The following is an 11540-nucleotide window of genomic DNA, read 5'->3' as shown; positions in this document are numbered from 1 at the left end:
AGACCCAAGTTCAAGTTCTCGCCTCCTGGCTTCCCTCAAGGCCCAGCTAAAATCCCGTCTTCTCCTGGAAGCCTTTCTCATACTTCCTCATGGTAGCGCCTTCCCTCTGAGATTGCCTTCCTTTACCCAGTCCTTGCCTTGTTTGTACCTAGGTCTTTGCATGTTGTCTCCCCTAGTAGACTATGAGCTCCTTGAGGGCGGGAACTGTTTTTGCTTTTCCTTATATCCCCTGCGCTTAGCATGATCCTTGGCACACTGTAGAAGCTTAATAAATGTTTATTGCCTGACTGATTTCACCCCAGGCAATTCTCTGGGACTATACAAGGGTTCTTAACTTGGAGTTCATGAACTCCCAAGGGGTCTTTGGATAGATTCGGAGGAGTCGATAAACCTGAATGGGGAAAAAAAGGAATTATATACATATTTTCCACCCTTTGATTCTTTCATGATCCCATAGGCTTCACCAGTCTGCCAAAGAGGAGTCTGTGGCACACACACAAAAAAAAAGATTAGGAACCTCTGCTATAAGTTTTAGGGGTGTTGAATATTTTTTAGAAGAGGGAATTATACATCAGGAGCTCCTATGGCAATGAATCACAGTTCTAGTGCTGAAAAGAAATTAGAGCCTAGGTACTCCTGTTGTCGATCAGCCTAGTTTTGAAACAGAAAGAGGAAATGTGGTTTACCTCAAGTAGTCCTGAGTCAGTGCTCTTGACTTCAAATACTGAACTTCTAGATATGAGATGAATAGTCTGTTTGGCTACATTGGTCATTAATTTAGGTTGGGCCAACTTCTTGGGCTGATTTGCACATTGATCTGAGATTACTATTAAAAGGAGATTGCTGATTACTGATCTTCTGGAAGATCTTCTGATTACTGAGGCTTCTGAAAGAGAAACATAAAAAACCAAAGACCTAGAAAAGCGCAAGAACTGTCCTTACCTCTCTCCTCAACACACACTCTCACTTCCTGTTTTTTATCCCATTGGTAAAATTATTGGCTGAATCCCAGACGATTTTGTGTATTTCTATTTGTGTGACATGAGAAACAAGGAAGGGTACAGTTAGTTTGGTAAACATTAGACTGAGATTGTCAAAGTATGGAAACCCATTTGAAATTTGGAAGTAGGTATAGAACACCAGACCATCCATCTCTTAGAAGCAGAATCTTGTAGGTGACTCTAACTTAATTTTTCCCCTCGTTGTTTATTTATTTTTTTACATTTAAAAAATTTTAAGTGCCAAATTTTTACTCTCTTATGCCCCTTCCCCACCCATTGAGAATGCGAGCAGTAGGATGCCGGTTATACATGTGAAGTCATGCAAAACATATTTCTATATTAGCAATGTTGTAAAGAAAGAAAAAGACAAGAAAAACAGTGAAAAACAAAATATGCTTCAAGTCTGCACTCAGAGTTCATCAGTTCTATCTCTGAAGGTAGATAGCCTTTTTCATCATGAGTCCTAGTCCTTTGTAAAACTCCTGGGAGATCATTAAGGTGTGTATTAGTTTTTTCAAGTGTAGATGTTGAACCTACATGTTCATACTTGAATGAATTATAGGTGTCAACAAGGTTGGAGCTAGAAATATGGCAATATTTTGTTAATGAATTGAGCCTAGGTTGGAGAAAGTTTTGCTTTGATAAATTATCATTAGCTCAAAAGAAATCTCTCAAATTCAAGAAGTATAGGGTCTTCTTTAATGAGAACACCCTGTCTAGTATATTGCTTTACTAGGTTTTATCAACTTTGTGGAAAAGAAAGACATTTTATTTTAAAAAAACTGGTTTATAATAATAATAACAACATGTTTATATAGCCCAATGTCATGATTGATAATGTGCTTTCTTTAAAACAGCAAAGAGAGGTAGGGAATAAATGGAGCATTGTCCCCATTTTGTAAATGAGATAAGTCTTAGGCCAAAAGAAATTAAATGACTTGCCCATAGTACAGTGAATTATGGAGCTGGGGTTCAAACTCAGGTTTCTCTTGATTCCAGAGCTGGTGCTTTTTCCTCCATACCTGGAGTTTCCACATAAATTTTGTTAAGTGAACTTCACAATAATTCTAGGGCAGGGGTGGGGAGCCTGCAGCCTTGAGGCCACATGTGACCTTCTGGGTCCTTGGGAGGGGCCTTTTGACTGAATCCAAAGTTTTATGGAACACATCCTTTTGTTAAGGGAATTTGTTTCTGTGAAGTTTGGATTCTGCAAAGGGCCACACTTGAGGATCTAGAGGGCCACTTGTGGCCTCCCCACCCCTGCTCTAGGGTCTGTCTAATCTATCAAACCTTATCAGACCTCCTAATTCTGAATCCCATCCCGTCGTATCTAACCCTAAATGATTGGGCAGATGAAGATTTGCCTATTTTATTGATGAAGGAACTGAGGTACAAAGAGGTTGTGACTTTCTGTAGGTTATATGGTTAAGTGGTAAACTGGAACTAGAACCTAGTACTGTTGCAGTCTAGAGGTGCTAGGAACACCAAAAGGCAAGGGTACAGGGTGGAGGTCTGCCTCGAAAGAATTCGACCACTCAGCCCTTCTTTCATTATTATCACACTGGTTGGGTGGGCAAGATTACTAGTGAGTCTGCAGTATTTGTGACACCAATGTGAGAGGCCAGATTCTAAGTGAACCTGCTCATTTGATGAGGATGGGACTGATAACTTTTATGCAGAGACTGGGAAGATCTGGATGGGATGAAGGAGTGGCAAGTAGCCTGGGGTGATCTGGAGGTAACCAAGAAAGGGTCTAGATGGGATTGAGGAGTGGCAAGTAAACTAATTAAGTAATCTAGGTGGGCTAGGGTAGGCCAGATGCCTTTGTCGGAAGCACCTGTAATCTGGGCTGCTGAAATTTGTGGGAAAGTTCAAGGGCTTTTCCTTTCAGATCCCATCCTCCTCACTGCTACTGACTCTTAGTCTAGTTCTTACAGCTCTTCACAATCTACATTTGATTTTTTTAAAAAATAATTCTCTTTTTATTGAATGCATGAATAAATGAATACAAGGAGTCAATCACATACACTGATGCATGTTGAGGTGTAGATGGAATATTTGTGATTTATGAGTATAATTGAAGGGTCACTATGAAGACTTACTCTATGTCTAAATATTTTCCCATTATTTTCCCAATAGGCTGTTATAGTATCTAAAAATCCATCATTAGAAAGTCATTCTTGTAGCATATTTCTTTCTAAAATATAGATACCCTGGGGAGGCATGTCCTGTTGAGGTGTTATTCATTAAAACCTTAGAGTGGATAATTTGTTAAACTTGTTTTGGATAAGAATTTGAGTGAAATTCACTGCAGAAATAGGACATATGGCAGATGTGATTTCAAGATCAGGAGAGTATAAGCATGGTGTCCATAGCTAGGGCATTTCTACATTTGATTTTAAGCTACTTAAATTATTTCATAGAGACTCAAGAAATTTTCCAAGTCACCTGTAACCACTGCCCTCCGCCATCCCCCCCTTAAAAAACCTGTTTATGAAAAACAGTATTAAAGTTACTCAGGTTAATTGTCCTCTCAAGGTAATATCTTAATGCCACATACCTGGTATAGAAGATAAAAATGCCTTTAGCTGTAGTAGACTATTTCCTAATACCGCAGTCATTAATAATCAATGGATGGAGAAATTCAATTAAGGATGATGATGGTGCCCCAAGGAATATATGGAATTGAATCTCAAATTAATGATTATGAAAGGTCTAATAATGTTTTTAAGTGTGTGGTTTTTGTTTTTTGTTTCTTGTTTTTTGCACATGCTGAATAACTTTCTTCAGGTGTGATAAAAAAAATTAAGATTTTAAAAAGTATGTTTCTGGGGCAGCTAAGTGGTGCAGTGGATAGAGCACTGGCCCTTAAAGCAGGAGGACCTGAGTTCAAATCCAGCTTCTGACCAGACACTTGACATTTACTAGTTGGGCTAGTAACTTAACCCCAGTTGCCTAAAAGAAAAAAGTCACGTTTCTTATGCAGAGATTTCTTCCCTCCTGCCCCATTGGTGATGTATGTTGCTTTCTAAAGCAGAGGGTTTTGTGCTATAGTGTTGGCACTCCTTTTTAACCTTTTTATTGGATATCTTTTGTTTTTACATCATCTTCATTTCCAGATATGCTTCCCCCCCCCACTCAGAGAATCATCCCTAGGGGGACAATAATCTAAAAGAACAAGGGGGGGGGGAGGAAGTTAAGCAAAACTAACCTCTACATCAATAAATGCAATATTCCATTGATTGTAGACTCCCCTAGAGCAGGGATAGTCTTTGACCTTTTTTTGTTTCCCCAGTGCATAACAGAGTGCCTGACTTACAGATGGTGTTTAATACATGCTTCTCGACTTGGCCTTCATACCCAAAATCCCCTTTCTGTACAAAAATGAGAGAAGAGAATTTCTCATCTCTTCTTTAGGTCCAGATTTGGTCATTATATTAATGTGTTTAATTTTTCCCCCTAGTTACAGTGTTAGTCATTATGTATGTTATCTTCCTGATTCTACTTTGTTCTCTCTGTGAGTTTATGTAAGTCTTCCTGTTCTCTTGATTCTTCATATTCGTATTTTCTTACATTGCAGTAATACTCCTTTACATTTGTATAATAATTTGTTTAACCATTTCCTATTTGATGGGCATCTATTTTGTTTCCAGTTTTTTGCTACTTCAGAAAGTGCTGCTTTAAATATTTTGATGTGTGTAGGACCATTCTGACTTTGATTTCCTTCAGGTATATATATGTGCCCAGCAGTGGGATCTCTAGCAGCACTTTTTGTATGGACATGTTATTTATTTTTTCAGCATGATTTCATATCATTTTCCAGTGTGGTTGGAACCATTCCCAATTTCACCAACACCTACAATTTTCATGTTTGCTATTTTGTTGGACATGAAGTGAAACCTCAGAGATGTTTTGATTTACATTCTTCTTATTCGTGATTTGGAGTAATCTTTCATATGGTTATTATTTTGTGATTTTTCTGTTAGAGTTTTTTGTTTATATCCTTTGACCACTTACCATTGGGGAATGGATGCTTTATAGAGATACAAGTTCTTGTTTCTTAGGGATTTGAGTGAAACTATATCCTTGTCATCACAAAGTTAGCATTCATTTCTTTTGTAAAGCACTTTCTGAAATATTTTACTTTTTTCTCCCCTTTAGCCCCAAAGCATGGAGCCACAGGTTAATCTCAATGTGACTTTTAAAAATGAAACACAAAGCTTCCTGGTTTCAGACTCAGAAAATACAACGTGGGCTGATGTGGAAGCAATGGTGAGTGATTTTATTTTTCTTCCCCTTTACCTAAATGAAAGTTTTTCCAAAGACAGTTATTTTTAATAGTGCAACTTCATAGGTTTTAAAAGTTGTTATATTTACCAATTTTAGCCATTATGAAAAAATTTCTTTGAAAGTAGGTCACTGCTTCCTTTTCTTATATTAAATGTTTTAGTTGGGAATTAGAAAGTGGATTCTTTTTAAAAAGAGCTGCTTTGAAGAATAATAGTTACTTTGGAGACAGAAGGTTTTGTGAGTGTTTTTTTTTATAATATGGGAGGGATTTGGAGAACTTCTAAAAGATTTTTGAAAATGAACAGTATGTGGAATGAATTGGTATAGATTTTATCTTGCTTATGCTCTGGTAGAATGTTCCTATGCATTAGAGTAGATATGTCAGTATTCATTGTGAACTTTGTAAGAACTGATCAATTACTTTATTGCTAAGTCATAGGTGACTTGTTCCAAAGTTGAAAAGGAATATCCCTACCTGTAGTGCTTAAGTGGTAGGCCACCTGCTCTTTTCTGTTTGATAGTGCTTTTCCCATTCTTGGTTTGACCTTTGTACTTACCATGTTTGTCTGGGTTTCAGGAGTAAATGTTTACTTCCTGTGTAGCAGAGTTTATCTAACAGGAACCTTTGCTTAATTCAGATTCAACTTTTGAGCATAGTATCATAAAGAGTCACCTTAAAAGAATCATAAAGCTGTAAAAGACCTTCATAGATCATGTAATCCAGCCCCTTTCTTTCAGCAGGTAATTGTGTTAAAATAGTTACCTGAAGAGGTGATTGCCTAGAAATTGGATCTTGTTTTCTTGTTTTTCTGAAATGTGATGTTTCTTGTTTTTCTTGTAATAGATAAAGTTGAAAGTTATTTTGATTCTCAAATTGCATAATGTGTGTGTTCTCACTTGCAGGTAAAAGTTTCATTTGATCTGAACACCATTCAGATAAAATACCTAGATGAGGATAGTGAAGAGGTAAAGTATATTATAGTACCTATTGCTGATTTTATTAGACAGTGATTTTATCTTATTTCTCAGAAAGTAAAACAGGGCTCAACAGCTTCAGAAAATAGCGTGTAGTTTGGGTGAAGTGCTGATTGATAACGGGTATCCATGAGTAGGGACTTGGGGAAAATGACATAGGGTTGGGACACAGAGAAGGAAGGAAAATGAAAAAAGAAAAATTAATATAGCTACTGCTTTATATTCTGCTAAGTTGTCTTAATCCTAAATACATAAGCAGATAGGGGAAAAGTGGTATGGAAATAAGCATATATAAAGAGTGCCTACTATATACAAAGCACTGTTCTAAATTCTTGACATTATTTCATTTGTTCCTCACAGCAAGCCTCAGGGTAGATGCTGTTATTGTTCCCATTTTATAGTTGAGGAAACTGAAGCAAACAGGTTAAGTGACTTTCCCAGGGTCACACAGTAAGTGCCTGAAGCTGGATTTGAACTCAGATCTTCCTAACTGCAAGCTCAGAGCTCTATTTCCTGTACCACTTACCTGCCTCTAACTGACATTGTCTATAAATTCACACATAAATGAACGAAAGGCTAGAGTGTGGGGAAATATTGTTGTTGCTCTGTTGTTTAAGTCATGTCTGACTCTCTGTGACCTCATTTGGGGTTTTTTTGGCAAAGATACTGGAGTGGTTTGCTATTTCCTTCTCCAGCAATGAGCTGTTAAATGATTATAGATGCGGAAACTGGGACAAAAAGGGTTAAGTGATTTGCCCAGGGTCACATAACTAGCAAGTGTTTGAAGCTAGATTTGAACTCAGGAACATGAGTCTTGCTGACTTCAGGCCAGGTATTCCATCTGTTGCACCACCTACCTTCCCAGGGGAAATTGGAGTCACTAAAATTTTGCCTTTGTATTATGTGGTCATTGGTAACAATATAAAATGCTCAATTAATGATACATTTCTATTATGTTGTTCTTTCTCTTTTATAGGTGTCCATCAATAGCCAAGGTGAGTCTTGTCTTTTACTATTTGGGTAAACTATTATGTTCATCAGTCCATACCTGGGAGACCTGGTTGTGGGGAAGATTATTGGTTTACATGTTTTCATTAGTACTGGAGCCTTGCTACAGCATTACTCAGTACAAAAATATGGGGGTGTGTGTGTGTGCCTGAAAAAATCAAATTGATTCTATTTTGAAATTGATTCTATTCTGTACCAACCACTGTCATTTTGTATAACTGCTTAAATCACATTTCTTGTATCCAAGTTAAGTTCAGAAGTTTGTAAGTTCAGAAGTTCAACCTCCCTTGCAGAGTTAAGTTTAAAAGTTCAATTTCCCTATAAATCATTTTAATTAAAAGAAACCTCTATACCAGCTGTTCTTGACCAATTAGAGGAAATCTTTTATTGCAGGTGGATTAAATCAATCAGAATTTCCTGGAGATGAGATGGAAGGGAGGGGTTGTTAGCCCTGCCTTCTCTATTTCCATTCAGTCATCATATCTGATGTTTCAGGTTTTGTAACCGATCGTATTGTTTTTTTCATCTATGATGCTGCTTTCGACTTTCTTGGATGCTTCTCCTTTTGTTTGTAAAAATGATGCATCAGCCTTCATTTGAGGCCTCTTAGCTTGTTGAGGAACTCAAAACCCCTTTTTAATTGGTAACTGCTAACTTTACCAGTAAATTGAATGTGCTCAGAACTTTGTTGCCTCAGTTTGCCTTAATTTCAGTTGCGACAAGGGGCAGCTAGGTGGTGTAGTGGACAGAGCACTAGCCCTGGAGTCAGGAGGACCTGAGTTCAAATGTGGCCTCAGACCAAACACTTGACACTTACTAGCTATGTGACCCTGGGCAAGTCACTTAACCCCATTGCCTACCCCCCCCAAAAGAAAAAAAAAAAGAACTTAGAATTTCAGTTGTGAGAGAGAGAAAGTAAATTCATCTTGGATCTAATCCAAGCACATTGGGTTACTGAGAGGACCTCATCTGTTATTTGAATTTACAAAGTAGGCACCTAGCATGAATTCAGAGGTTATACATGGATAGGTTCTAGTGTGTGTGTGTGTGTGTGTGTGTGTGTTATAGAATTTTAAGAATACTGGGCCTACTGATTTGTAATACATTGAATTATTGCTCTAATGATGTCATATAATCTTGACTTGATACATAGGCAGTCCCCAAGTTTTCAACAATAAAAGCACCAAACTGGAACTTAGAATTAATTTCCCCATGAAAACAATGTGAATAATGATTAGGTTTCCAGATCACCCCATGAAAGCCTATTTAACTCTTAATGTAGCTAAAATGATAACCCTGAGCCTCTTTGATCCCTGAACCGCCTGACCTTCTCTGAGCTTTAGGAAGGGGTAAAGAAGTCTGGGTGGTTAAGGAGTTTTGATAACTGCCTTTCAGAATCATGAAGGTAGTGGGGCAAGGAAGGGGTCACAGCAGATGGCCAGCTTCTACTATATTCTTGTGTATAGGTTTTTGAGAAGTTAAATGTTCTTATTTCAAGGACTACTTATGCTTTCTAAAATCTTATTTTGAGTTGTTGTATAAATACTCATGTGTATTTCTTTTTATGTTGTAGGAGAATATGAAGAAGCCCTTAAGGTATCACTCTCATTTTCAAAGAACTTTTTAAACATGTATATATTGATTAGAAAATCGGACCTGAATTTCCAAATTCACTGAGAAGAGTGCATGTCTAGGTATATAGTGAAATTTGTTTATGGAGACTCCAATGAAGAGGGCCACCCACAACATAGAGGATTCCCCAGTTGGGTTCACTATTGTGTTGCTGATCTTGGGTTAATGTTTTGCTACTGCCACTCAAGAAACTAAAAAAGAAAATTTTTTCCTCCAGAAACTTTGCTCCCTTAGTCACATAAGATCTTTTTTCACTTTGTTTCCTCCCACTCATGCTTAGTCAATTTCAGTATACTATAAACTTTTCTCAAGTGTGGAGGAAATGTAGCTTGAAACTGTACACAGTTGAAGTGAATAACAAGTATAGTCTCATTTTGCCCAGCACAAATTTAGAGAATTGGGGAGGTTTTTTCCTGTTTTCTCTTTTCCCTTTCTGATCCATAGACCCTTTTCTAGACCTTATACCTTGGGGATTATCTGTCTTTTGGATAGTTCTTCCTTTCCATTTTCCAGTCCAAGTTTTAGTTATTTCTTTCGTGAGATTAAGAGCTGGAAATAACCATGTGACACCCCTTTGGTCTTAGAAGGAGCAAGATTCTTTCCTATGTGAGCCTCAGGCCTATCGTTTCTGGCTTTTGGGCAGAAATACTATCTAGATAGCTATATACCTCACCAGCTCAACCAGTTGCCCCTCAGTTCTGTCCCTAAGAATCCTTGTTTAAACTTTTTCTTGGTTGTAGGTATTCTGACCTTTTCCTAAGTTTCCCTGTTCAGTACTTCTGAGTTGTGGAAGGTCAGTCTTTAGAATCTAGAAGTTTCTCCATATGAGTAGGTGTGCTTTCTTTTATCAGACAATGACTGTGTAATCTAGTTTGTTTCCTCCTTTGCCTTAGCTGCCAGAAAGTTCAGAGCTACTGTAAATTCAGTGATCAACTTCCTCATACTAGGTGCTTTGTATATCTGTTTTTTTAACTCCATCTTAGTTAGGTCATATTGTCTGATTTTATATGTGTATTCATTTTGCTTGCTGGCGTAAGTCCTTTTTGGAAGTATAAATCATAAAATAAATTAATTCTTTCTTGCCCTCACTTTTACTTGTTATTCCAAGAAGTTCCCTTAATCTTTTAATCTTGATCAACTCGTCTTGGCCTTCTTCCTACCTTCTCTTGATTTGAAAACCAGATCTAAAGCCTTTATGGTTGTCTCCTTTGTTCATTGCCAACAATATTAGCTCCCCTGGCCCAGCTTGGAGGTCCTAGCTACAGGGTTTCACAACTAACATGTTAGTGTGTTAAAGGTAATAACCATCTGGACTTGAGAATTCCTGCATTTCATTCTTTTACAACTATGTAGGACCAACTGTGAGAGCAGTTATCAAATCATCGTGATCATTTCTGTTAGTTTAGCTTTTAGAGTCCTTCACAACCTGGCCCCAACCTATCTTTCCAGTCTCACTGTGGGTCACTCCCCCCTTGATGATCCAGCCCAACTGGCTTTCTCTCGGTTCCTCATGCTCTCCATCCCCTGTGCTTGGAATGCCCTTCCTCCCTCCCCTCTGCCTCGCAGAATCCCTCTGTTCCCTCAAGATGTAGCTCAAATACTGTTTTGTACATGAAGCTTTTCTGGATCCCTTCTCCCAACCGCTAGTGCCCTTCCTCTCAGACTACCTTGTATTTAAATACTTTCTATTTATTTGTATTTATTCTCTTTAGTTATATATGTAGTTCTTTCTCACTTTAGAATATAAACTTGCAAATTGAGGTTGTTTCATTTTATTTGTATCACCTTTGTCTTGCACAATGCCTGACACACATTGTAGGCCTCTGATACATACATATCAAGTGATTGACATGTCCATCAGTTTCCTTATAGGTCTACCTACCATTTCTATGACTTCCCAGCTTTATATACAGGTTTAAGACCACCACTCCTCTTTATGTGTTGCCTTCCCATACTAGAATGTAATCTTTGAGGGCAGGGACTGACTTTTTTATTTTTATTTTTATTCCATTTGTATACTCATTGCTTAGAAGTGTATCTGGAAAAAAAAAAAAGAAGTGTACCTGGCACATTGTGAGCTCTTAATTAATGCTTTTTCATTCATTAAGCTCCTATATTTATACCTCAACAGTAAAGGTAACCGGTCAATCTATTGTTACTACTTCAGGCTTTTTTTTTTTTATGGACATCTAAGCATTTAACTGAAAAGTATCCTTTTTTGTCATATGGTTATCTAATATAGTTTTAATTCAGTTTCTACAAAATCTCACATAACCATGATGTAATAGAAAGTTTTAGACTTTAGTGGGGCAGTCTGGATATTCTGGCTCCAATATTTCCAGTATTATTAGTATCCCTTGAGTAAGAAAATGCTTAGTAACAAAAAGCTGCTAAATTCAGTAATGCATTTAAATTTGTTTATATTTAATCTAGCAGTATGATATCATATACATTTTTTAACATTAGTACATCTATTAATGAGTCATTCAATCTACTGAAGGTATGTTTATTGATTATTCTGAATCATTTCATGAGATGAACCTTTTACAGTAACTCCAAGGGATGCCTACCCTGGTGTCCAGAACCCATAGAAAGGGAACCATTGATCTCTAATATAGTTTTTTAAAATAATAT

General features: G+C 37.3%; 1 protein-coding gene across 5 annotated transcripts in view; it reads left to right on the top strand.

The window, feature by feature from the left end:
• The window catches only part of NBR1 (NBR1 autophagy cargo receptor), a 32492-nt gene that overhangs the window by 1330 nt on the left and 19622 nt on the right, over positions 1-11540 (top strand). For all 5 annotated transcript variants that reach the window (XM_027870600.1, XM_027870597.1, XM_027870599.1 and 2 more), the window contains exons 2-5: positions 5163-5273; positions 6195-6257; positions 7243-7261; positions 8848-8870. In XM_027870600.1, the coding sequence (XP_027726401.1) occupies positions 5172-5273; positions 6195-6257; positions 7243-7261; positions 8848-8870 (207 nt within the window). In that variant the 5' untranslated portion in view covers positions 5163-5171. The remainder of the gene's footprint in view (positions 1-5162; positions 5274-6194; positions 6258-7242; positions 7262-8847; positions 8871-11540) is intronic.

The sequence above is a fragment of the Vombatus ursinus genome, unplaced genomic scaffold, assembly GCF_900497805.2.
Source record: "Vombatus ursinus unplaced genomic scaffold, bare-nosed wombat genome assembly UNPS02014797.1, whole genome shotgun sequence".
NCBI classification, from domain to species: domain Eukaryota; kingdom Metazoa; phylum Chordata; class Mammalia; order Diprotodontia; family Vombatidae; genus Vombatus; species Vombatus ursinus.
This window is presented reverse-complemented; position numbering and strand designations above follow the sequence as displayed.